Source organism: Marmota monax, unplaced genomic scaffold (assembly GCF_021218885.2).
Source record: "Marmota monax isolate L192 unplaced genomic scaffold, Marmota_monax_Labrador192_F-V1.1 WCK01_AAM20220418_F8-fsc00118, whole genome shotgun sequence".
Lineage (NCBI taxonomy): Eukaryota > Metazoa > Chordata > Mammalia > Rodentia > Sciuridae > Marmota > Marmota monax.
In genome coordinates, this window is record NW_026695231.1 from 5,070,869 (window position 1) to 5,097,962 (window position 27,094).

The 27,094-nt window shown below is 32.5% G+C and overlaps 1 protein-coding gene across 3 annotated transcripts in view; it reads left to right on the forward strand.

The window, feature by feature from the left end:
• The window catches only part of Spata17 (spermatogenesis associated 17), a 198,745-nt gene that overhangs the window by 122,936 nt on the left and 48,715 nt on the right, over positions 1-27,094 (forward strand). For 2 of the 3 annotated variants that reach the window (XM_046438454.1, XM_058577055.1), the window contains exon 9: positions 22,189-22,324. In XM_046438454.1, coding sequence (XP_046294410.1) covers positions 22,189-22,324 — 136 coding nt within the window. Of the gene's footprint in view, positions 1-22,188; positions 22,325-25,350; positions 26,075-27,094 lie in introns of those variants that run through there. The other variant, XM_046438455.2, reaches the window with a different exon arrangement.

Consider the following 27,094-nt stretch of genomic DNA (forward strand, 5'->3'; position numbering starts at 1 on the left):
TTGATACATTTGGCAATTGCTTTTTCCTATTATTATGAAAAATGCAATGTGTTTTAGTAGAAGGAGCATGAGCTTTCGAACTAGATCTATGTGATCTCAAATCTTGGCTCCCTTACACAACAGCAATATGATACTAGCTAAATAATTTAGCCTCCCTGAAATGCTATTTCCATGTAGGTGAAAACAGAAATATTACCTTCAAAAGTTGTCATAATGATTGAACAAGATAATGAGTATAAAGATATAAAAATGAAAAGAATATAGAAGGGTCTTAATAAAAGACAATTATTACCAGAATCTGTATTTGCTGCAAACAGAATTCTACATGTAAGGCATCAAAGAAGGGAGAGGAAATCACAGACTTCAAGGATAGGATGGATTCCATCCACTAGTCTAAAGAACCAAAGTTAAAGGAAGATCAACAGCAGAACTCTTCCTGAGCAATAGTGTCCTAAATTTATATAAGGTTTCTCATTAGGTTTCTAAAAGATAGATTCTTCTGAGGGCGTTACTCTTTTAGGACTGCCATACCAAAGTACCAGGAACTAGGTGGCTTTAATGAAAATTTATTGTCTCACAGTTCTGGAGGCTAGCAATCTGAATTCAAGGCATTGACAGAGTTGCTTTCTCTGAAGACTGTGAAAAAGATTCTGTTCATGCTTCTCCCATACCTTTCAATAATTTGCTGTCAATCTCTGGCTTTCTTTGGCTTGTAGAAACATCTTTCTGAGCTTATGAAGCATCACTACTTGCATTCATCTCCACATGATAATCTCTGTGCTTGTCTGTATTCAAAATTCCCTTTTTATAAAGACACCAGTCATATGGATTAGGGGTCCACCTTACTCCAGTGTAATCTTAAATTTACTTATTATATCTACAATGAACCTATTTCCAAATGAGATTATATTTCAAAGTTCTAGGGGTTCAGACTTCAGCCAACTCTGAACAGTGATATGAGAGAATATGATCCACGCCCTAGGTAACTCTTAGGATGACAATGTGCTTTTTACTAATTATAGGCTTATAGGTGATAGCTATTATTTACATATATGTATTTAAGCAAGCACAAAAATAAAACAATAATAATTCACACACCAATTGTGGATTATAGAAGTTTGTCTGAAAGTTATATTGAAACTTTGTTTTTATTCTTGTTCTTAAAGAAACTCATCCCATGCCTTCATAATGAAAATTACTTTCCTTATTCATAATTCATATGTCTATCTAATGCTAAGTGAAGTTAGCCAATTCCAAAAAAAAAGTTTTCTCTGATTCATAGTGGGGTAGGGAGGGGGAGCAGGGGAGCAATAGATGAACTCTAGATAGGGCAGAGTGGTAGGAGAGGAAGGGAGGGGGCATGGGGTTAGAAATTATGGTAGAATGTGTGGACATCATTATCCAAAGTACATGTATGAAGACACAAATTGGTGTAAATATACTTTTTATACAACCAGAGATACGAAAAAATTGTGCTCTGTATGTGTAATATGAATTGTAATGCATTGCAGTGTCATATAAATAAAAAAAAATAATTAAAAAGGCTAGGAAATAAAGCAAATAATAAGTATTGTCAAGGGCCCTTTGTGTGAGAAGCTGTCATCTAGATATTTTGAGAAATAAAGAATACTTATTGGCTCAACAAATGTTTACATGTCTGGAATAGTTCTAGGCTGTAGGGATGTGGCATTAAATAAAATGAAATCTCTAGTCTCATGGAACTCCTCATGTAGTTTGAAACTAACCAGGTAACTTAATGAAATTCTATGTAAGAATTACCAAATACTTGATAAACTGGTTAAGTGTGTGTTAAAAAAATGTCCCTCACCCAGGACATTTTATTTTATTTTTCTCTTTCCACATTTTTTATTGGTGCATCATAATCATACAAATGATGGATTTGTTGATGCATGTTTGTACATGCACATATTATAACAATATAATTTGGCCAGTGTCCCTCCCCAGCACCTCCACCTCTTACCCCTCTGGTTCCTTTGTTCTACTGATCACTCTTTGATTTTCATGAGATCCCACCCTATGATAGAAAACATACCACTCTTGATCTTCTGAGTTTGGCTTATTTTTCTTATTATAATTGTCTTTACTTCCATCCATTTTTCTGCAAATGACATAACTTCATTTACCTTTATGGCTGAAAAAAACTTCATTTTTTTGTATATATATATATGTATATATATATATATATATGTTTAGATTAATGTCTAAAATATATAAATAACTCTAAAGACAATGATTTTTCTAATGTAGAATTTCTTCTGGCCTCTGACAATGAAAAAGTGTGTTGTTTGTTTATTTGTTTGTCATATATATGTGTGTGTGTGTGTGGTGTGTGTGTGTGCGTGTGTGTGTGTATCACATTTTCTTTATACATTTATCTGGTGATGGATACCTACATTGGTTCCATAGTTGAGTTATTGTGAATTATACTGCTATGTGCGTGTATCACTATAGTATGATTTAATTTTGGGGGATAAATACTGAGGAGTGGTATACATGGGTCATATGATGGTTCCAGTCCTAATCTTTTGAGGAACCTCCTAAGTTCCATAGTGCTTATACTAATTTACAATCCCATCAACAGCATAAAATTATTCATTTTTCTCCACATCCTCTCCAGCATTTATTATTGTTTATATTCTTGAATATTGCCATTCTGACTGATATAAGATAAAATCTTAGTGTAGTTTTGATTTGCATTTTCCTAATTGTTAAATGTGTTGAACTTTTAAAATATGTCTGTTGGCCATTTGTAGTTCTTCTTTTGGAAAGTGTCTTTGAGTTTTTTGCTGTTAAGTGTAAGGCAAAAATCAATGTTGACTCTATCCCAGTACCTGACTTAAAATTATAGTACAGAGCTACAGTAACAAAAGCTGCATGATACTGACATTAAATCAGACACATAAACAATGGTACAGAATAGAAGACCCAGAGACAAACCCACACATCTACAGCCATCTGATCCTTGACGGAGGTGCCAAAAACATACATTGGAGTAAAGACAGCCTTTTAAACAAATGGTGCTGGGGAAACTAGTTAGCCATATGTAGAAGAATGAAACTAGACCCGTATCTCTCACCCTGCATACAAATCAAATCAAAATGGATCCAAGACCTAGGAATTAGAACAGAAACTGTGTAACTTCTAGAAGAAAATACGGACATCATTCCAGCATATATGTACAGGCAATGACTCTCTGAACAAGACCTGAAAAGCTCAAGAAATAATGCCAAGAGTTAATAAATGGAATGGCATGAAATTAAAAACTTCTGTGCAGCAAAGGAAACAATTAGGAATGATCCAAGACAGCCTACAGAATAGGAGATCTTTGCCATCTACTCTTCTGACAGAGGATTAAAATCTAAAATATATAAATAACTCGAAAGACAATAATTTTTAATGTAGAATTCTTCTGGCCTCTGACAATGGAAAAGTGTGTTGTTGTTTGTTTATTTGTATGTCATGCTGGGCTTCAAATGCAGTACCTTGCATATCTCTGGGTAAGCATTCCACCACTGAGTTACATCCCCAGTCTCTCTAGGAAAGTATTCTTAACAGAGAAGGAACTGAATTGGTTCATGTGAATGATTGTTAAGATTTTGATAGAGAAAAGAAGAGAAAGTAGATAAATGTAGGTTAAAGGTATGAGAAAAGTGATGGTTGGAAAAGTTGACAGAAAAATTATGAAATTGATCTGACAGAAACTATTTTTCATGTTAGAAAGCAGTAGCAAGAAAAAATTGTGAAAAACTTCAGGAGTTTGAGGATTTATCCTATAGGCAATAGAAAATTATTTAAGGCTTCTGAGAATGAGCATGTTATAAAAAGAATATGAATTTGTTGATTAGGAGACAGATGTATTTGAGAAGAAATATGCTAGAAGCAGCGAAACCCCTTAGGAAAGTACTGCAGTAATTTTGGTGAGAGGTAATGGGATGGAATTAAGCTGATGGCAGGATTAAGTCTTCTACTCTTTTTTTTTAAACTTTTTTCTTCTTTCTGTATAGAATCTCAGTGATTGCTTCTATTTGAGAGACTTCAACTACCATGTCTATGCCAATGATTTCCATTCTAAATCTTGAAGCTCTTACTCCTAAATTCCAGAATTTTATTTTCAACTGTCATCTTCATTTCCATCTCTACTAAATGTCCTAATCTTAGTACACAAAACATGAGCCTGCTTCTTCTTGGTATGTAAATTGCAGTACCAACGATCTGCTTAAGCTCTACTTTTGAGTCACCTCTTCTTTTTTAAAAATTCTAGTTTGTTATATATGACAGTTGAGTCACCTTTTCTTACCCACTGTTACCCATATCCTATCAGTCCTCAAGTCCTCTTTATTCTACTTTTCAAATATCTTTCAAATTCAGCCTCTCCTCTCTTTTTTTGTGTGTCTATTGCTTACTTCAAATACCATAAACACCTTTATCTGTGCCTTTCTCACCTCTGTGCATTTTACCACACCAACACGAATGAAGTGTAATCATGCCATTATGAAGCCAAAATGCTTTTCAGTGGCTTTTTACCTCTTCCACAATAAATTTGAATTCCTTTTGCCAGATACAAGTCTTTCCTTATGTAACCCAGTCTTATTTCTCTAGTTAATTGCCACATGCCATGAGGAGCCTGTGCTCCAGAAATTCTCAGCTATTCCATATTTTTTATGTCTTATATTCTTTCCTTTTCTGTAAGCGATTTCCTATTCCCTTATTTACTCAATCTTTTCAAATCCACTCAAAATAATAAAAAGGATTTCTGTTTTCTTTTTCAAAACTTAAAACCACAGCAGATATATATTTTAGAAACTTTAAACATTATTTAGTAATCCCTAGTTATGTTTTCCGGAGGACATGACTATCAATCATTTCTTGTGCATCCATTCAGTAGTTTTGTTTATATAGTTATGTATGTATTTGTGTTCTTCTATTTATATATGGAAGAATGTTACACACATTACCTATTTATGAGAATTAGTGATCAGAGAGTATTACAGGTTTGAAATTTCATAAGATGACAGTTCAAGGAATATTTTCAAATGTGAAATGGGACCATATAACTTGTTTACAAGAAATGGAAAAAGAAATTATTTAGAGGTGCAAGAAATGAGAAGCTACCATATTGCTATAGTTCCAGAACTCTCAAAGTTAATGTTTAATTTACTCATTGAACAGTAGAGATGGAGTAGAATGGGCAATCATACATCAGGTGATATATTCTATGACATGGGCTTTCCTAAAGTTTGAGAGGTATGAAGTTCTTTATGTAAATAGAGTAGATACAGAAGAACTGAAGATACATTCTGAACCTCCAGTGGATGACTAAAACTACAGATATTACCATAATCTTTGTAATACCTTATTAAGTTGGAAACTTCCATGTCTCCATTTAAAGGAAACACTTTTCAACTTCTCTTTGGCATATCTGAATTACTAGTTTTACTACTCTTATGCTTTGGGGTCATTAAGTGAAATTAGGGTTGCTTAAACACAAATACTACAATACCAGTATTGTAGTACAGTCAATCTAGCAACTGAGACAGCTATTAAGTGACTGTCAGGTGGGTAGTGTATACAGTGTGGATGATCTAGAAAAAGGGATAATTCATGTCCTAGGTGGGATGGCATTGGGTGGAATCATCATATTACTCAGAACAACAACTTAAAACTTATGAATTGCTTAATTTTGGAATTTTCCATTTAATATTTTCAGCAGACCACAGATAACTAAAAACTTAGAAAATGAAACCACAGATGAAGGGAGATTACCGTACCTTCTATTAATGCTATTAATCATAAATATCCTGGCTTAATACAGGAAACTACAAGCAGGCAGACTATAATCATATACAAAGTACAATAGATTAAGAATATTGCAGAAGAGAGTTCCAATCGGTGTTCTGTTAGGCAGAATAATCCCCCACCCCCAGAGTTCATATGTTCCAATCCCATGAACCTATGAATATGTTACCTCACATAATAAAAGTGACTTTGTAGATAAGAGTAAAGGTTTTTAGATTCAGAGATTAATGTGGATTATCATGGTAAGACTAGTATAATCACAAGAGTCCTTAAAAATGGGAAAAGTTGAGGAGAGGCAGAAAGAGATTTGACTATTTTAGGAGGTCAGAGTGATGCAGTGAGAGAAGAGCCTATCTCACCTTTGGCAGCTTTGAAGATAGGGAATGAAGGCCACAAGCAAGGAATTTGAGCAGCCTCTAGAAGCTGAAAAAAGCAAGAAAATGGATCCCCCCCATTCCTTCCAATACCTTAATTTCAGCTCAGTGAGATTCCTTTTGGATTGCTGACCCCAAGAATTGTAACTTAGTAAATGTCTGTTGTTTAAGCCAACAAATTTATGGAACTTTGTTATAACACCCAAAGAAAACAAATGTGAGTTTTCTCCCTAAAGTTTTCTAAGGCGAGGAGCTGTTTGTTAGGCCAGCCTTTCAGGTTTAAATTAAATATAAACTAAACCTGAATTAAACTGGAGGGTAATCACTGGATTCTAAGGACTAAAGGTTCTTCTGCAGGTATAAGGTGGATTATATTACATTGTGGATTAAAATATATGACCTGAGATTTCCTATGAAGAGAAATTCGTCATTAAATTGTGTTGTACCTATATAATATTTTAAACTTACATAGGATGTTAAGACCCTCTGCATAAACAATTCAATAACTGTCTCAGTGTCTTCTGGAAAACTAAAAGGTGTTAATTTTCTGGCAGTTATTCAGAGTGAAATAGTATAAACATTGTGTAGCAAAGCAGAATTGGTAATTCAATTTCTTGAGCTCCTCCAACTTGCTGAAACTAATGACAAATATTCAGTATCAATGAACTGCACCTGCTTTTATTTCTCTCACATTTGCAATCTGGCTTAGATGGGAGCCCTAGTAAGTGTTGGATTTCTCACTTTTAAACTTTAAAATATTGTTTCTGATGAACTATTAAGTATAATTTCATAAATATTGCTATAGGAAAAATGTGGAAAAGGTTAAGAACTTAGATCAAAATAAGTTTTTTAAAAAGCATTTAAAAGACATGACATATGAATAAGATCTGGTTACATTTATCTCTAAAGAATAGTGAAAAAGAAATTGAACACATCTCAAAACTTTTTTGACTTGTGTGATTCTTCAAATATTTTAGACCTTTAAATTTGCATATTTTCTGAGCTGTTATTATATTATGATAAATAGGGATTATCATATATTTTCAGATAATGTTTTCTTAACAATTCAACTTTTATTTGTAACTCTTCCATTTATTTTAATTACTAGCACAGTGTGCAACATTTATTAAATCAGCAGAGCCTTTTTAAGTTAAAATACTAAATTAGCTAACCCCATTAACACAGAATACTCCAAACAAGCAGTAATAGGAGAGGTAGTTACTGTGCAAATCGTATTATACATGCGGGTGCTCTAGGGCACAGTTAAGCATGATTACCCTCTTTTGATCCGGTATTCCTCTGCCTCTCCCAGCTAATTTCCAGTGGAAATTTACAAAGTGCTGCCTTCATTTTTCCAGCTTAATTTTTCTAATGAAGTTCTGGTACTTTATAACACTGGGGATATAGATAATAAGCCTGTGTATAATTAATAAGTTCTAGAATTTGTCTACAAAAGACCCTTTTATTACTTAGGCTACATAGAAAGATCTGTGCTCTATTTTTGGCCACTGTTTCTTTAAAAAAATTTGTTTTTATACAAATGACCACAAAGTACAAGAATTCTCTTCTTATATCTAAATCTAAAGAAGTTTAAGATTTACAATATCTAAATAGTTTGTTCATTTGGAATACTTTTAGTGATATACCTGAGAATATTATATATAATTTTAGTGTGTGCATTCAGAAAAGACATAGAAAGACATTTTTAGTCGTTTTGCTAGGTTAGTCATAAGCACTCTTCCTAATACAGTGCCTAATATTTACCTAGAAAAGGTTTATCAATCTACATGTAGTCAACTTATGAAGCATGTAGAATTTCTTTTGTGAAATGTATCCTGTGTGTCATACTCACATACATTCTTCAAACTCATATTAGCTGTAGCACTAGTTCAGATTTTTATATTGGTATGGGATTTTCATGTCCCAGGTTTTGTTGTTTCATAGCCCTCATGGATTCTCATAAAATTCTTACTATATTTCAGTTTAGGGTTCAAAAATATGTGGAGATCAGAAGAGATTTGAAGACTCAGTAGAGATTTGAAATAAGAGTAGTGGCACAGAGGTGGCATGGACAACAATCTCTGTGTTAAAAGTACACAGCTCATGGGGGGTTTCAGCTTGCTCTGTAGAGTATCTTGTGAAGCTTAGCATGAAACTCTGAAATCTCACACAAAGTGGCAATAGAAGTATAGGTTGGAGCCACTGTGTAAAGGGCCATGTGTAACATGATCAAATATTTGGTTTACCCTGAGAGATGTTGTAAAACCTGATTATCACAGTTTAAGATAGAGATGTCACTCTAGTAACTGCAGATGGTTTAGAAATGGGAATCACTGGGGACAGAGACCAGTTAGGAAACTCTTTCCATTGTTCAGTTCAGAGATGAAGACAACTTGTAACAGAATGGAGACATTGGTAATGAAGAAAAGAAAAAAAGTTAACAAACTGCTTTCAGGTAGACTGTAATAAACCCTAAACAATAATTGGAGGCCAACCTGATATTGTATGTCTGGTATGGTCAGGGGCACAGAAGCATTTAGGTTCACTGTCTCAGAGCTTTCATCTTTGCAAAGAACAAAGATCCATTCAAGGTAAATTGAGAATTAGGAACATGTTTAAAAGACACTACATCAAGGAATCTTACAGAGATATGGAAACTAAAGAATAAATGGATTGGAGCTGTAACTCAGTAGCAGAGAACTTTCCTAGCATGTGTCAGTCCCTGGGTTCAATTCCCAGTACCACAGGAAAAAAAAAAGGAGAAGAAAGAAAAACTGTACTAAAATGACCATCTCGGGGACTATAGAGACATAGTTTTCTCTCTTTGGTGACATCTCTGTTTTTCCTCTGCATTTTTGCTTCTTTTCTACTCTCTACTGACTACCTAAATTGCTACTCACTCATAAATTGTAAATTTTCGTTTCCATAAATCTTTAGTTTCTACTTAGTTACCACCCTAGGTCCACTTTAACATAACCAGATCTAAAACCCTCAGCTAATTCCATTTTTCAACTTAAATTACTGAGAGAGTATCTTTTCTGCTCAATATATTCTCAATATGGCCTATTCAAGTCATAGGCTTGGAACACAGTAAGCATTTAATAAATATGTATTAAATTAGTGGATATGTTAACTTAACATATGACTAGACCATGTGGCTTGGGGGAGGGTGTGTTGCATTATATAAAGTGTTTAATGAGAGTAGAGCTATGAGCCAGGATTTCCTAGTTTATGAGAGCAAAGGCGAGAGGGTCTTCCCATGCCTTGATTTGATGGCTTCTAATTAGGCAACTAGTTAGAAAATGATGTCCTCACTTAACTTAGAAAAAAGTATATAAGAAGCACTGTAGATTTAATAAGATACAGAATTTGGCTATGAGTTTAATTTAGGAACAACTCTATTTGAGGTTTCTGTGTAAATATTTCTGGTGAGATTTGAAAACACAGCTCTTAATTTAAAGAAAGACATTGCATATGGACATAAAGAGGAAGAAATCATCAATGTAGAGTTGATAGTTAAAACCCTGATGGTGAAAGGATCCCACAGGAGAAACTATACAGAGAGAAGATTAAGTACAGATTGGGGGAGTTGCTTTAACATTGAGGCAGTGGTTATTAGGGTTGCTAAACTGCATCTCCTTGAGGGTTAAAATTATATACATATGAATTCTTGAATCTCAATCATAGATAAGTTGGGTTAGTAGGTATATATATATTTGGAAAATATACCCAGCTGATTCTGATGCACATTTATGGTTAATTTAATCCATTGGTAGAAAATAGTGAATCAGTTAAGAAACAAAGAAAGCAAGAAAGAGAACCAGGAGTTTTATGCATATCAAAAGAGAAAAGAATTCAATACAAGGAGATGAACATTTTGATGCAGAGTGCAAGTTCAATAATGATGAAATGAATATATTAGATTTGACTGTTGGGAACTCATTCAATGACACTTTTGCTTTCTCCTTTAAGTAACACCTAATTCTTACTTCTATATTCTCTTTTTCTCCCCCCCAAAATCTTTCCTTTATTTTCTTTAGGAAATCATAAAAGAGTTTGTCAAATACTTTGCCAAACTTCAGATATGCTTTGTAAGATATATGTATCATACAAATTGTATATATAATATATAAATTATATATATATATATATATATATATATATATATATATATATATATAATTATGTATCTCTGTAATAGATATTTGCTACTGAGTACTATTAGATTTAGAAAATTGTTTTCCCTCAATAGTACCTGACTTCCAAGATCATGACTATGGCAAACCAAAGAAGTCAACAGTTAGGCTATGAATAGTGAAATTGATCAGTGGGCCTTCTGTTTAAATAGTACCAACTTTGTCCTTTACTAAGACAATAAACATCTTTGCTTATCAAGGTACTTATTTAAAAACATTCAAAGATTATCTTTTTAAAAATATGAATCAGATGTTGACAACAAAAAATTTTATAATTTATTTTGAAAAACTAGCAAAAGATAAGAAATATAAGTAATAATAATTAAAACACTACTTTATGTTTATATATTAAACAATATATTAATTCTGGGCAGCTTGGAAACACAAAATCTCTATATCTATCTATCTATCTCTCTCTCTATATATAATATACAATTTCCATAGGTTGACAATAAATATATATATTAATATATATATATATATATATATATATATATATATATATATATATTTGTGTGTGTTACTATATGTATCCTCCATACTTGGAGGCTATATAATGGAAAAATGGTGCCATTATCAAATATATACCTACATATATGTTTTATTTTAATAATGCATGCATGCATTTTAGAATCTTGCTAGGAATTGACCTAGTCACCTCAATATTCTACAGTCTATATTCTTCTACTTTTAAAGTTGTTTTGGTATATCTTTAGTAAATCCACAATTTCTTAAAGATAACTACTGGTGATTTAGTGATCATATATAATAGGGTTTCCCAGTAATTTAAGATACAATTTGTCTTCTTATAGCTGTTGAAATCACTGGGCATTCTAGGTGCTCACTTGTAAATTCTAAACCAGAGGTTACAAACGGGTGGTTTGTGAGTCTCATATATCTTCCAAGTGTGTTGTATTCGAATCCCCTTTTTCCTTCCTTTTTTTGGCACTAGGGATTGAACCCAGAGCTACACTTAAGCTAGGCAAGTGCTCTACCACTGAGCTACACCCCTAGCCTTTATCCCATAATTTTCTAAATATTAAATTCATCAAAAATGAATTAAAATAATAATTAAATATCTTTAAAATACTGATTTTTAGCTTACATTAGAATAAGGACAACAGGAGATCTGGAAACAAAAGAAGCTTATAGTCTAACATGGTAGCAATTGATTAAGACTTTTCAATACCTACATCTCTCTCATTTATCACCTGCCTGGCCCTTCTGCGCAGACAAGTTGGAGACCCTTGTTCTAGATGATACCTCTTCAGGAACAAAGAGCCCATGACTTATTCACTATATCACTTAGAATAATACCTGATGAACAGTAGAAATGCTCCATGTTTTTTATGTGTTGAATTTTGATTCTTGGGTTTTGAACCATGTGTTTTATTCTAAATATCTGACTATCAAAATCATTCTCATTGAACAAAAAGTCAAGCAAAAGCAAGCAGGTTCAATTGTGATCATACTTGTGACATTTATTACATTACACCAGCAGTCCCACTATAGGTCAATACTTCCTTTGTTGTTTTTCTTACTATGAGCATCATTTTTCACACCATATCTCCTAAAACACTTATTTGAAAGATGCTGATGAGTTTTCTGTGGAATATATTTGAGGAAAATTATATTCTCAGAGTTAAAGAATGGTGGCACTTACAGGCTTCTCAATCTTAAGAATACTTTTATTTAGTGTGAACATCAGTGAGGGGAAATATAAGATAGAATATTTGCAAATGTATTCACTCATTCATTCAACAAATGTTATAGCATGCCTCCTATGTGCCAGGCACTACATTAGGCAATGGAAATAGCAGTGAACAAGATGGACAAAAAGAACTCCTGGCTTCATGGAGTTGATGGTCTAGTCAGCCAAGAATCTGCTCATTCACAGACTATAGTTTGGAATATACTACTCTGGATTTAAGAACATAAAAAAATTTTGTTCTCCTTAGTATTTTTTGTCAGTTTCAGCTTATTTTATTCTCAGACCTTCTTAAGAATAATTTGATGTTTTTCACTGATTTATTTTCTTCCTTAAAATGTCTAAGCTCATAATTCTTATACATTATATTATTGATGTTGTAAGTGACATAAGAGAGCCCTGTGAATGCTATTTAACTAGGGCATTTAAATTTAATACAGTGTGAACATCTATAATCTGAAAATACAAAATCTGAAATATTTTGAGCACAGATGTGACACAATTGGAAAAGTTCAAACCTGACCCTTGTGGGGTGGGTTGCAGTCAAAACACAGATGTAATGAACATATTATATAAAATTATCTTCACCCTATGTGTAGAAGATATATATGAAATATAAATGAATTTTGTATTTAGATATGGGTCCCCTGTATATACTTAAATATTATAAAATCTGAAAGTAATCTTAAATCTGAAACATTTTTGGTCTCAAGCATTTTGGATAAGGGATGTTCAAATAAGAGATGCTCTCTTTCTTTTAAAAGATTTTTTTTTAAGTATTTTTTTACTATCAACTAAAGAAAAATGAAGTCAACTCTACAAAATATATAACAAAGTTATTGATATATGTAAATAAATTAATAAGACAGGATATGTTGAGAGTCATTGACAATAATAATAAATCCAGATAAATCTGTTTCTCTTAAGCTAAGAAAAATATAAGGAGAAAGCAAAATATATTTTCCCATTTAAATTTGGAAGCTTACAATACAAGATCGCTGTTGATTTGCATAAATAATCATGCCACTCGCATTCTTGTCATTTAAATATTGCATTTCCATCTTTATCCTGTGGAAGAAATTTGTGCTGTTAATATTGTTGCTTAAATAGTTAATGGATTTTAATTTTTTGTTATGAATTTTACTTTAAGTAGAATTTAACTGTATATTAAACACAGCTATGGTTACAATATTTTCATCGATGAATGAAGTGTAATTCCTATTCCATATTGTTGCTCATTTTATTTGTTTAATGACATAAATATTTATTTCATTTATCTGTTCAACACAAATTCCACTAATCTACAATACCTTAATAGATGAGCAGAGTTTTGTGAGATCTTTTATTGGTATTAATAAGCCATATGTTAGGTTTACTTGGAAATTTGGGTGGTTAATACATATAGTGAAAACACTGTTATTTCTCATATTGAAATTAATTAAAAAGAGACTTATTTGTCTACTGACCTTTTTCTAAAACTTAAAGCATGTTCTGTATTATGAAGGACAAATATTCAATATTTTGTGGACCTTTTCTATGAATTGAATAGCTGAGTTGGTTTGTGTTTTTAGAAGGGCTAAAATTATACATACAACAAATGTAACACCTATCTCATCCAATTCAAATATAACTGAAATAGTTTTCAATTATGTTTCTTTCAAAATGCTTTGTCTTTAAAAAAGCCTATGATTAGTTAATATTATCTGAGTTATCTGATAATGAGACCAGGCATGAACTGATTATAAGTCAGCCCTCAAAACATTAAATATTATTTTCCATATTATAAAAATGATTAAAATATTAGAGTCTAAGAATAATTTTTGAGCTGGTGTACTTTTATAACAGGAAAATTTCTTGTTTCTTGATTAGTTTCTTGAATTAAATCAACTTGCTTTGTCTGTATATTCTCTTTTAATTTGTTCATCAACTTTCTAGACTTAAACCTAGATGTCTTTACTTATCACATTAAATTTTGTAGACCAAAATACAAGTTCCCTTAATTACTTTATAGTGAATTTTCTCCCTATTTTCTTTCTTTACCCCAAATTAAATAACTCCCTCTTTTGCATACATTTTAGATATACTTGTTAAGCAAGACCCTGGGATAACTCTCAGCACTCACTCCTGCATCCCTTTGGGGGAGTGTCTTTCTCTCCTGTGTTGTTAGTGATTGATATGAGAGGGGCTGCTCATAGCTTATCATCTTCAGTAATGAAGCTTGTGATCTTTTTCAGCATGTAGCTATAATAAGAACAGAAAAAATAATTGGCAAATTTCTTTATGAAGTACAGAAGATAAAACTACTGATTTTCTGAAGTATTCTTTTGTCTTTCATTACCTTGTTAGTGCTTGCTAAAGAAGCAGTAGCATTTTACAATCACTCTCTAGGTAGTTAGAAATAAACTATTACTTGGACATATGAAGTTCAGCTACTCAAATATTAAGGCAGTAAAATTCTTTTTATTTGCTATGCTGTCATCTAATTACATTTTCTTGTCTAGGAAGTATAGAAGTTTTGAAACTTATAAATTAAATAAATTTATATCCACTGTAAGAAGATGGAAAAGTATTTGTTTCCCTGCCTGAAAAAGTGAATGCTCTGAAAGCCACTTATGATGTGAAAGTCCTATGTTTTAGAATTCATAAATAAGAAATCTCTCCCTATAAAAAGTAGAAAATGTCAGACTTGTCTCAACCTTACTAGGATCACAAGGCATGTAGTGCAATAATATAGTTTAGGGAGAAATGTGATACTGGGCCATCATGGCTGACCCCAGGATGATATTCCCAAGATATTTTAAGTAACAACAGATGAAATTACTGAAACTTAGCCTGTTTAGATAGGAACCAGTATAAACACTCTATGAAGAACATTTTTCCTATTTTAATTTCCTTGTAAGTTTATTATACAATTGCAAAACCCTACATATGTTCACATCTTTTACTTCTAAGCATCTACTCATATAAGTCTTTTAATTTCATTTTCAGTTCCAATTTCTGCCAAAGTTAGAAGTTGTCTTCAGCTCTCTATGTTCTTCTATTCTTTTGTTTTGCCTCTATTATAAAGTTTAACCCTCCCCCTTATATTGTTGTAGTTGGACGAGGCATCTGCCTCTAAGAAAATATATTGAACATATGCGAAGATATATACATATATCGTCGTTATTTAAGACATTTGATGGATTGAATTAACTATTAATCAAGTCATCAAGACTTTATTGTATACTGAAATTTAGCTTATTTTGTTAGTCAGGTTTCTATTGCTATAACAAAATACTTGAGATAGTCAATTTAAAGAGAGGAAAAAATAATTTTGGCTCATGGTTTTGGAGGTTTTAGTTCATTATCAGCCCTTTGCTTTTAGGACTGTAGTGAGACAGCTCCTTATGATGGTAGCACATGGGAGATAAAGCCCTCACCTAATGGATGGTAGCAAAAAAGGAGAAGGAGCTGCAGTCCTATTGTCCCTGTCTTAGGTCATATTATCAGTGAGCTAAAACCTCCCACTAGGCCCCACCTCTTATAGATTACACCACCTCCCAGTAGCACCAAGCTAATGACCAAGCCTTTAACACATGGGTTTTGAGGACATTCCAGATCCAAATTATATCACTTAGATATCTAATACAGGCCCCGAAGTAAGTACCAATTTTAGTGGTATAGGAGCCAATTTTAGGGGAAGCCTAAGGCTCCCTTTTCTTCCATTCTTTCTTCTCTCCATCTACTTTCTCCATTCAGCTTCAGGAGGAAGAGGGTTTTTGTGATTGGTCTCAGGAGGGATCATGGTTCTAATGATGAGACTTTCCTCTTTTTAGAAAATTTCTCTTGTCCTCTCAGGAGATTTGACTTGTAAAATATCACCCTAAATTTGCTCTCTCTGGGGAAAATTCTTTCATTAGCTAGCGGTGAGAAAATATGTCTGTTCTCCCTAGAGAGGCAATTCTGCTGTCTCTTAGCATATCTCTGATTTTTGCTAGCTGTTAAGACACTGAGAGCAGATCCTGGAGCAAGTCTCACATTAGAAAGCATTGGCTTATACAAGCTCTGCTGCAAATTTTGGGAGAAACTTGCTGTTGCTTGCTATTTCTACTGTCTCCAGCTTATACAAAAAGACTTTTTTGAATGCTTTTAAGTAGCTCATTGGAAAATTTATTGAGTCTGCAGCCAAATTTCTAACTTGTATTAAAGTGTCCCTTTATCATGCTTAGTTTTGGTGCATGTATTATACTGGAATCTTTCAGAGGGTGGCTAATCTATGATGTATCTTACTATCTATGAATCTCCATATTCATATCCATTTTGAAATAATTTACCTAAGGCAGAATTTACAGTGGCTTGGATAATAATCCTATTTGGCAATCAGAATTCATTTTTATGTAAAAATAAAGAAAAATATTTGGCAATTTATAAAGATCTGTATTACTATAATGTTCTCTGTAGAGACTTCATCTCTACTCCAAGGCTTTTCTGATCCTTTTTTTTTTCCTTCAAAAGAACTCAATTTTATAGCTGTGTTGAACACTTTTCTGTTTCTTTGGTATTCCTTTTTATGCTGCAACTCATCTCTAACTGTTGTATATGATGTTTCTTCTTTCTAAAAAGCCTTGACTAGCTTCCCACCTTGTTGAACTCTACTTGTCTTTTAATAGTCAAGCTCTGGCATAAATAGTCTGGAAAGATAATTTTTTTTCCTTGCCTCACCTCCCACATCCCTGCCAGTAGACCCTCAAATGTATATATATGCATGCATAAAGAAACATGAACTTTCCTCTGTGCATTTATTGCCTCTCGTGAGTATATTTACCCTAAAACTAACCACATTCTACTTGTGTTTGTTATCTCATTTCCTATCCTCTACTATTACAAAGTGCATTCTATTTAGATAGGCTGCAGCTTTCATCATTATTCGTTCCATCATTATATGTTTTTCAAAGTACAGGGTATATAATTGCATTTCACTTAATTTTGTTTAATGAATAGATATTTAGACAATGGAGAATTCAGTATGGTTGGGAGTGGGTACATTCAGCTGCCTTGGAAGGCTAGTTTTTAATCTGGGTTTTGAAAGATGGGTATTGCATGCATTAGCGTTTCAGGAGGAAGAACATGCAGAGAGGCATAGAGGTAGGAGAAGAAGGACAAAAGGCAAACGGCAATGATAGAACAGAAGGTAAGAAATCTGAACAGATCAAGTGCAGCTTAAGAAACTGGACTCTAGGTTGAAAATTTAGACTTGAATCAACAGGCAATAGAGGGTCATAATTTGGAGATTTGAATGATCTTTTAATGAAATAAATGGACTGTGCAGAAAACCTACATTTATGAATGACTATAATAGGACTACATGAAAAGGAAAAAAGGAAAGAGAGTTGTAAGGGGAAAGAATAAGTGTAATTTGTTAGAGTCCTTATTTTGAAAGGTATATTATGATATTATATACTCAATGTATAAAGGTTTTTATTTTATATTTACATTGGACCTATTTTCCCTGAAGCTACTTGACTTTTTAATTTTTGCTTCTTGAACCCTCTACCAATTCTGTAACTTCCCATTCAAGTAATGACTTACTTGTTTAGATCACTGTATATCCACATTTTTTATTATTTTTTTAATTTATATATGACAATGGAATGCATTAAAATTCTTATTAAATATATAGAGTATAGTTTTTTCATATCTCTAGTTGTATACAAAGTATATTCACACCAATTTTTGTCTTCAAACATGAACTTTGGATAATAAGGTCCATCACATTCCACCATCATTTCTAACCCCATCCCCCGTCCCTTCCCCTCCCACCCCTCTGCCTTATCTAGAGTTCATCTATTTCTCCCATGTTCCCCCTCTCTACCCCATTATGAATCAGTCTCCTTATATCAAAGATAACATTCGACATTTAGATTTTTAGGATTGGCTAACTTCACTTAGCATTATCTTCTCTAACTCTATCCATTTACCTGCAAATGCCATGATTTTATTCTCTTTTATTGCTTATATTCCATTGTGTATATATGTCACTTTTTTTTAATCCATTGATCTATTGAAGGGCATCTAGTTTGGTTCCACAGTTTAGCTAATTTGAATTGTGCTGCTATAAACATTAATGTGATTGTGTCCCTGGAGTATGTTATTTTTAAGTCCTTTGGGTATAGACCAAGGAGTGGGATAGCTGGGTCAAATGGTGGTTCCATTCCCAATTTTCCAAGAAATCTCCATACTGCTTTCCATATTGGCTGCACCAATTTGCAGCCCCACCAGCAGGGTATGAGTGTGTCTTTTTCCCCACATCCTCACCAACAATTATTGTTGTTTGTCTTCATAATAGCTGCCATTCTGACTGAAGTGAGATGATAGAGTAGTTTTGATTTGCATTTCTCTAATTGCTAGCGATGATGAACATTTTTTCATATATCTGTTGATTGATTGTATATCCTCTTCTGAGAAGTGTCTGCTCAGGTCCTTGGCCCATTTATTGATTGGGTTATTTGTTTTTTTGGTGCTTAGTTTTATGAAGTCTTTATATGCTCTAGAGATTAGTGCTCTGTCTGATGTATGAGGGGTAAAGATTTCCTCCCAAGATGTAGGCTCTTTATGGTTGTTTTTTAAGAGAGACAGAGAGAGAGAGAGAGAGAATTTCATATATATATATATATATATATATATATATATATATATATATTTAGTTTTTCGGCAGACACAACATCTTTGTATGTGGTGCTAAGGATTGAACCAGGGCCACACGCATGCCAGGCGAGCACACTACTGCTTGAGCCACATCCCCAGCCCTGGCTCTTTATGTTTTTAAGAATTTATGACAGATCTCCTTGGTAAGGTTACAGAAATAACAGGCAGATCCATCGTTTTCTTCTCTAATATGCTATTCAGCTAATTGAAAAGTACTCACTGAAAGCAGAAGTAACATTTTGAAATTAATTGATTGTTGTTTAAAATTTGATTATAAACTAAAGTGATTTGTGATTTTAAGGATTTTCATAGCTAATTATACTTTTCTTTGAGGTGCTGGTGATTGTACTAGGGCATTACACATGCTAGGCAAGCAGTCTAGCGCTGAGCTATACTCTTAGCTCTACTACATAATTATAAATCCTATTTGAGGATTAAAAATTTCTCTCAACTTTAAGGTAAATATTATTTAAAGATTATTTGTAAATATATAAATTTTTTGAATATGTATACATATGTATGTACACACACATACATATACTTAAGAATTATGTGTACATGCATGCTACTTCAATGAAACATTATGTCTATGAGAGCAGAATTAATTAATTCACGAGCAGGGAAATACCTAGTCTTTCATTCTTGTCTTCTCAGCTATCCATTCCCTTGAAGAAGCAAATATCATTCAGACACACACAAAAAAGATGTACTATTAAAATAAAATTCAGAAGTGATAAAAACGTGCAACAGCCAGCTCAGAGCACCTCCTTTTTACACTTAGGGATATTGCGGCCACATTAATTTTTGTGTGTGTGATGTACACCCCACGTGCAATTTTTTAATTTATATATAACAGTGGAATGCATTACAATTCTTATTTACACATATAGAGCATAATTTTTCATATCTCTAGTTGTATACAAAGTATATTCACACCAATTTGTGTCTTTATACATGAACTTTGGATAATAATGTCCATCACATTCCACCATCATTTCTAACCCCAGAGTTGTTTTCCCAAGAGCAAATATAATCCATGCTTCTGCAACTTTGTACAATTCAAAACTCTGTATTACATTTATTTGTCTTATTTTAAATATTGTTAAAATATTTCTTATTAAAAATATTAAGTAGAGGTGTTAAATGTCAGAAAGAAATGTGAAGAGAGATATAAAAAAGGATGAAATAATACTCCTTTCCTAAGTGTATTACTTTCAAGGACATCATGAGCGTAGTGGAAAAAAAATTATGAATTGTCTTAAGTAAATGAGATGAAATGTATGAAAATTTTGGTATATGATAAGGGTTCAATAAAGGTTTATTGAACCTCACTTAACTTCAATTTTTCAAAGTCTAAATTTAAAATATTTTCTTCAGAACATTTTCTATATATTTTATTTTATTTTCCAGAGCTTGTTCTCTCTCTTTTAAAAAATATTTATTTTTTAGTTGTAGTTGGACACAATACCTTTGTTTATTTATTTATTTTTATGTGGTGCTGAGCATCGAATCCAGGGTCTAGCATGTGCTAGGCGAGTACTCTACCACTGACCCACAACCCCAGGCCTCTTTTTTTTTTTTAATGAATGTTCCTTTTATTTAAAAATTTTAACTTATTTCATTGGTATTAAGTCTCCTTCATTTACTCTTGTTTCTTCATGTTTAGATTTTTTTCTTCCTTTCTTGTTGATTTTCCAAGTTACTAATTCATTCTTAAATTTATATTAAAAGGAGACTGTAAAAATTAAGCCAAGAAATGTAAGAGAGTGGCTTTTTGACTCAGAGATTTTATTGCCCTGTGATATGACCTTTCAATTAAGACATCCTTGTAGGCTAAGACTTAAACTGATGTGTCTGGGAGTTCTCTGTATCTTCTGATACAGTCTTCAGAAGCACATAAGTGCAACTGCCAGTTCATGCAAGAGATGAGCAAGGGAGGGTTTAGTAGGTAGATTGTGGATTAAAATTGTGTAATTCCATCTGTGCTTTGCTTTGGCTTTCCATAGTATCTGCTTTGCCTCAGACCAGAACTCTTTTTCATAAACTCACGTGAGAACTGACTCTTCTTATTGATACATGGACAGAGACAAGGATGGGGGAAGGGTGGGGTGGGGATATTCTGTATATATCTCTTCCTCACTCTCACTTTCTGCAGTAACTTAGCTTCAGTTCTCAAGCTTTTCTGGGGATCGGTAGGACACATTGCCTTATTTCTCTGGGACATCTCCCTCTTCTGGGACTTAACTTTCAGTGTTAACTTTTCTCTATCAATTAGGAATTTGCTATCTTCTTGTCACCTGCCAAAACTTTATGTTATTTTCACCTACTGTTTCTCATCTTCTGCCCTCTTCCTTATAAGATTTTGAAAATCCTTTTATGTCAGTGAATTCTGGGAGGGATTTGCACAATTGACCAGATTACACAAAAAAATATATCACAATCGTAGATGTTCTGTGAGTGTTTGTAGGGTTTTTAAAGCTTGTTTTTTTTCTTGTATTTTGATTATACTAATATCTAAAAGTAATAATAATGATGATAATAAAAATAACAATTGATACACATGTTACATCTATTTTTTACTTCTACTTTTAGCATCACCATTATTTCTTGGACTCTTGTTCTTTTCAGCCTCCACGTTTAATGTTATATATATATTAAGTTGTTCATCCCTCATAACAACACTATATGGAAGTAAAGATTCCATAAAGGTCAAGAAACAATAAGGGTACACAGGTAGCAAAGGCAGAAGTAATATATGAGTATGTCTGGCTGACTCAAAAGCCCCATTATTCATCATCTTTACCAAAAAATATCCCCATTTTGGTGGTAATTTTTTTAAGAGAGAGAATTTTTAATATTTTTTTTTAGTTTTCGGTGGACACAACATCTTTATTTTATTTTTATGTGGTCTTGAAGATGGAACCCAGCGCCCCACACATGCCAGGCAAGCACGCCACCACTTGAGCCACATCCCCAGCCCGTGATTTAAGTTTTTAAGAAAACATTTCAATGAGAATTGCCTGTATTGGGTCATTGGTTAGCTCTTTCTTTCTTTTTTTCTTTCTTTCTTTCTTTCTCTCTCTCTTTCTTTCTTTTTTTTTTTGAAGGGGAGCTTACCATTTTAATATTAAGAGTGTTTTTACTTATGTGATAAATTTTGAGTAATTTGGCATCACTGTTGATAAATTCATTACATAACATTGTCTATATTGAAACTCACAAAATTCCATGAGGAAAGTTTTACTTTGTTGAAGTCAATGACACTAATAGTCAAAGATAGAGGTTTGAAATGGAATCCAGGTATTCTGATCTCAAAGCATGAATTATTTTTATTATACTGCTTCTCCTAATATTTTAAATCAAATATCTATAGAAATAAATTTAAGAATATTCCTCAATATTTTTTCAGGTTTTTTCCATTTTCTTCTTACCATAAAAAAGAAAAATACACTGCATCGATGCATTCATCAAGCAAATATGGCTCTGATTCTTATGGATTAAAACAATTCCGAAGTGAAAATCCTAGAAAATGGATCTGTGACAAGGTGAGTCAATAAAACATTAAAAAATAGTGTACCTTTTAAAAGAGTAAAAATTCACATTACCCAGAGAAAGTATAAATATTTTCATTATAATTAAGACCTTCATGTTTACAAAATTATTTATAGCTGTGTTTTATAAAGATGGTACAGCTGACTTAAGTCACAAGATATTTAAATTATTTTTCACTATTGTGTTCTTTATGTTTTATGATCATATGCCCTATGTCAGTGACATAGAATGCTGGCTTTGACATATGATCAGGATCAGGGCTTGAATGTGAAGTCACAGAAAGGAGTTAAATCTAGGGCATAGAGCTTGCTCTCAGTCTCTGTGTATATGTATATGGATAGAAGAGAGAGAGTTGTGTGATATACATATATAATGTATTACATACATTTAACATACATATATGTCTGTGTGCAAACACATTATATGTACCTGTATGATTGGTATTTTTGTAGCCAGGCTGCAATAAAGAAGTACCATTGGCTGTTTGACTTAACAACAGACATTTATTTTCTTACAAACCTAGAGGCTGGAAGTCTGAGATCAGAGTACCAATATAGTCAATTTCTGGTGAGGCTTTTTTTCCTGGATTATAGGCAGCTGTCATATTCCTGTGTAGCCACATTCCTCTTCTTTATAGTCGAAGAGAAAGCAGTCTCTATATGTCTCCTTATAGGTGTTTAAATCTCATCAGATCGTGATCCTACCTTCATGACTTAATCACCTCCTGAAAGGCACTATTGCCAATATAATTACATTAGGGGTTAGGGCTTCAAAACATAAATTTCAAGGAGACACAATTCAGTACATAGCATTCCATATTTGCCCCTACTCCCAGAAAAAACTGATGTCCTCTTGCATGCCAAGTAATACTTTCCATCCTAATAGTTCTAAGAGGTTTAAAACATGCCAGTGCCCTCTGTCTCATTTAAATATGATCTAAGTCATAGGAACATGAAAAGGATGCCCATTATGACTACTACTATTCAATATGGTACTATTTTAACTATTTAATTTCATATTTTGAATGTGAATAAAATGATCTATATCTCATTTTCTATTTGAAATAAACATTTTTTGCTTTTATGTCTCCTCACCATTCTATTTAATTTAAGGAAGTAGGCCTTCTCTTAAAATATAAATGACTTATCTTAGAACATTAAAGTAAGAAATATTCTTGTGCAAAGGGTTTGTTTCCTTAAATAACAGTACTTCCTTTTGTTTTTCTGCAATAGATTCACTTTATACCTTGTTATGTATTCCAAGAATATATTGCACAGAAGAAGTAAATTAATGAATATAAAGAAACTTTTAGACACTCATTAAAAGGTCAAATAATTAATTTTGTTATTTTGGAGGAATCTGGGTATTTCTGTATACCAAAAATTAACCCTAAATAATTGTTCTTGTATTCCTTGAAAATTTAAGAAAGAAAAGTGCATGGATTCTTAAATATTAATAAAACATTGGCCCAAACTCTACACAAAACTGTATAGAAAATAGCAAATTTGAGTCTACTTCCTGCCTCCTTTCTTACCTTCCTTTGTCCTTCCTTCTTTCTTCCATCCTTTTCTTATTACTTCCCACCTTTCATCTTATCTCTTCAAATAACCATATTAAATAAACAAATTAGCCCTTTGTGGGGCTAAAGTTAGCCTCCACATAATATAGAAATAGTCCATTTGTTGGTTATATGTAAAATCTTAGAATTTTAAAAAATATTTTATTTTAATTTGCTCTTAGGTGACTTGAGACTTCCAGCCAATAGGTTGCCAAAGTAGGCTTATTTTTACTTGCTTTTTTAAAACTTTTTTTGATTTTGAAAATTAGATGGCAAAACTTATTATTAGTGGATAAAAGATAGTCTTAGAAGAACTAGAGCTATTAGTTTCGAAATGTTGAAGAAAGAAAGGCCTGACATTGAATTATATAGAGTATTCATGCACATTTAAATGTACATAGATTTAGTTGAATTCAGTAGAATTGATTTCATCTAAGAAATAGCTCAAGTAAGTATAGTTGGTTACTATTCTCCGACCTATCCATTAAGTTTTAAGATTGCCTATATGAATAAATACGTTGTCTTTTATCATCCTTAAACATGGAAGTTATAGTTTCCAAATTATTTGCTAACTAATTGTGTTGAAGGGTATCAGTTGCCAGAAAATAAAATATTTAATGTTCTTTTTTCTAACCACATTCACATTATATCAACTAATATATAGTACCATTTATTTTTGTTTTATTTTTAATGCTATTGATCTGAAGAGCACTGTACAAAGAAATCACTAAGTCAGCCTATTGAGAGGAGATAATAATAATTTCTCTCTGAATGTATGAAAATCAATAATGAAAGATAGCATATACATAATTTTTCTAAAAAGTGGAAATAAGTAATAAAATAATATATAAAATATAATTTACTTGTATTTCTCTGGTCTACTTATAAACTGTCCCGAATTAAATTTAGATTGTGTTTTTAAATGTTCAAACTTTGAAGTTTGGGTAAATACTTTGTATTTGTAAATTCGGCATTTAAAATAGATGTGAAATTAAATAAGGAGAGCCTATCAGTTAGTCACTATTAATTTAATCTAAAGGAGTTGTACAGTAAAATTCAGTGTACTAAAAACATTCTTTTGGTTGTCAAAACATTCACATATGTTCATATTTACTGAAGCAGAAATGATAGTCTTAGGCCTTTATCTGAATTGGAATGAGTTTCCATATGCATTTTCAACGTCTGATTTTAATGGAACCATTTCATATTTTTCCTTGTTTGCAAAATTCAGGAAGAGACTATTTTAAGATGGTTCATGTTGATAGTGCCTTTCCTCATATGTCTATTATAGGTGAATTACAACAGTGGAGCAGGCCTTTTCCCTTATTTTCACATGCATTTTTGGTCCTAAACAGGATTTTATAAGCTACAAAGCATAAAAATATCCAGTACTCCAAAGAATTAATTTAGAGAACCTAAGCATATTGCACAGAACATAAAGTTGACCTTTACTGTCTACAGCTTTTGGAATGGAGTGGGATGTGGAACACATCATAGATTTAATGTGGCACATCGTTGTCTGCAGAAACTTGGGTGGGACTGTGACTGCTTGCCCATTGCATCCAGTGATTGAATCTGCTGTCACCAGCATCCTGATAATAATGAACATTCAGCTTAACGACCGTGATTATGATTATCATAATTGATGTGCAAGTGCAGTGTGTGGGGATCATTACAGCTGAACTGTACAGCAGAGAAACATGCCTCAGTTATGGATAATTTTACTTTTATGCATTGATTGGGATAAAATATGCCTTTCTATTTAAACAGACCAGCTTCATATAATTTTAAGAATCTTTCTGTATGTGCTGATTGATGATTATGCACTTGCTGAAAAACAACCCCTTACATTTGTTTGTTTTGTGTTGTTTCATTTCATTAGTAAATGTAAACAATTAAATAATTAGGTGTAATTGAGGGAAAATAGTTTGCTTATGAGGATGGCCTTCTATAATCAAATATTCAGTTAAGTGTTTCTCTTTCTCCCTCTCTTTCTTACTCTTCCTCTCAATCAGAAAAATAAAAACTGAAATTATTATTTTATTTCACTAACTACCCTTGTTTAGTCTTTCTAAGGTTGGTAGGCTTCTGGAAAATATAAATTTATATAAATTTTCATTATAAAGCTAGAGATATTTGTACATGCATGTATATGTATATACACTCTATTATGCACTTAAAAAACTATGGCAGAACAAAATATTGTATCATGTTATTTGTGAAAATAATATTTAACCTATAGACAGTTTAAAGATGTAAGGTAAAGATATATAAATTTATGCAATCTTTTATTAAATTCTTTTTAATCACTGTTTTGCTTCTGATCAATTTATTACATTATTCAGTCATTTTCAATTACAGTTTTAGTAATGACTTCAACAGAGTTTCTGGTTTGAATGTTGTGAATAAAAATAATATGTGCAGTGATGTATTCAAGATTTTCAAAAAAATTAGAGCTGACCACATTAATCTATGATCATTAACCAAAGGGCTCACTTTGCATTTTACTCTATTTTATTTGAGTAATAAACAAACATAATGGTTAAAAAAAATAATAAAGAAGTGTGGTGAGCCATTTTTGGAAAATTTATGACTACAGTAATGTCTAAAATTGAGAGATTCTCAAACAGATTATTAATAACTATACAGCTCTAAAGAGATTCTGCTAAATGTTTCCTTCTGAGGTCTGTAAAATTTACATCACCCCAGGTAAAATGCTTGCCCTAGATGTGCAGCTGTACACTGTGGTGGAGGACAAAATCTTTGTTTGACAGTGAGAGGTTTTATAGCTTACCTATAAAATTTTCCATCTGAGATTTTTAGACGAAAGTGATTTGTAAAGTTTATTAAAAAGTGCCACTTTTCTCTACATCATTGGTTTTCTAGAATAACAAGAATTAAATTCTTCATCTGATGAGGATCACAGAATATGTTATCTCTGCACTTCTCTGCAATTAAACTCTTGACCTTAATGTTTTTGAATGTAAAGGCCTCAATTTGATTTTTTGTGTTGTTAAAAACTAGGTCCAGCCCCTAGTGGGGATTTTGGCCTCTATACCTTAGTACTTTCATCCTCATGTATAGGATCATTGCTTTAATTTCTTTCTGTGCTATCCTTGTCTTGATTTGGCTTGGCAAAAGAGCAGGCTAACCAGATTCACAGGGCCCTAAATGACTAAAAATATAACTAAGAATTGACTTTTTG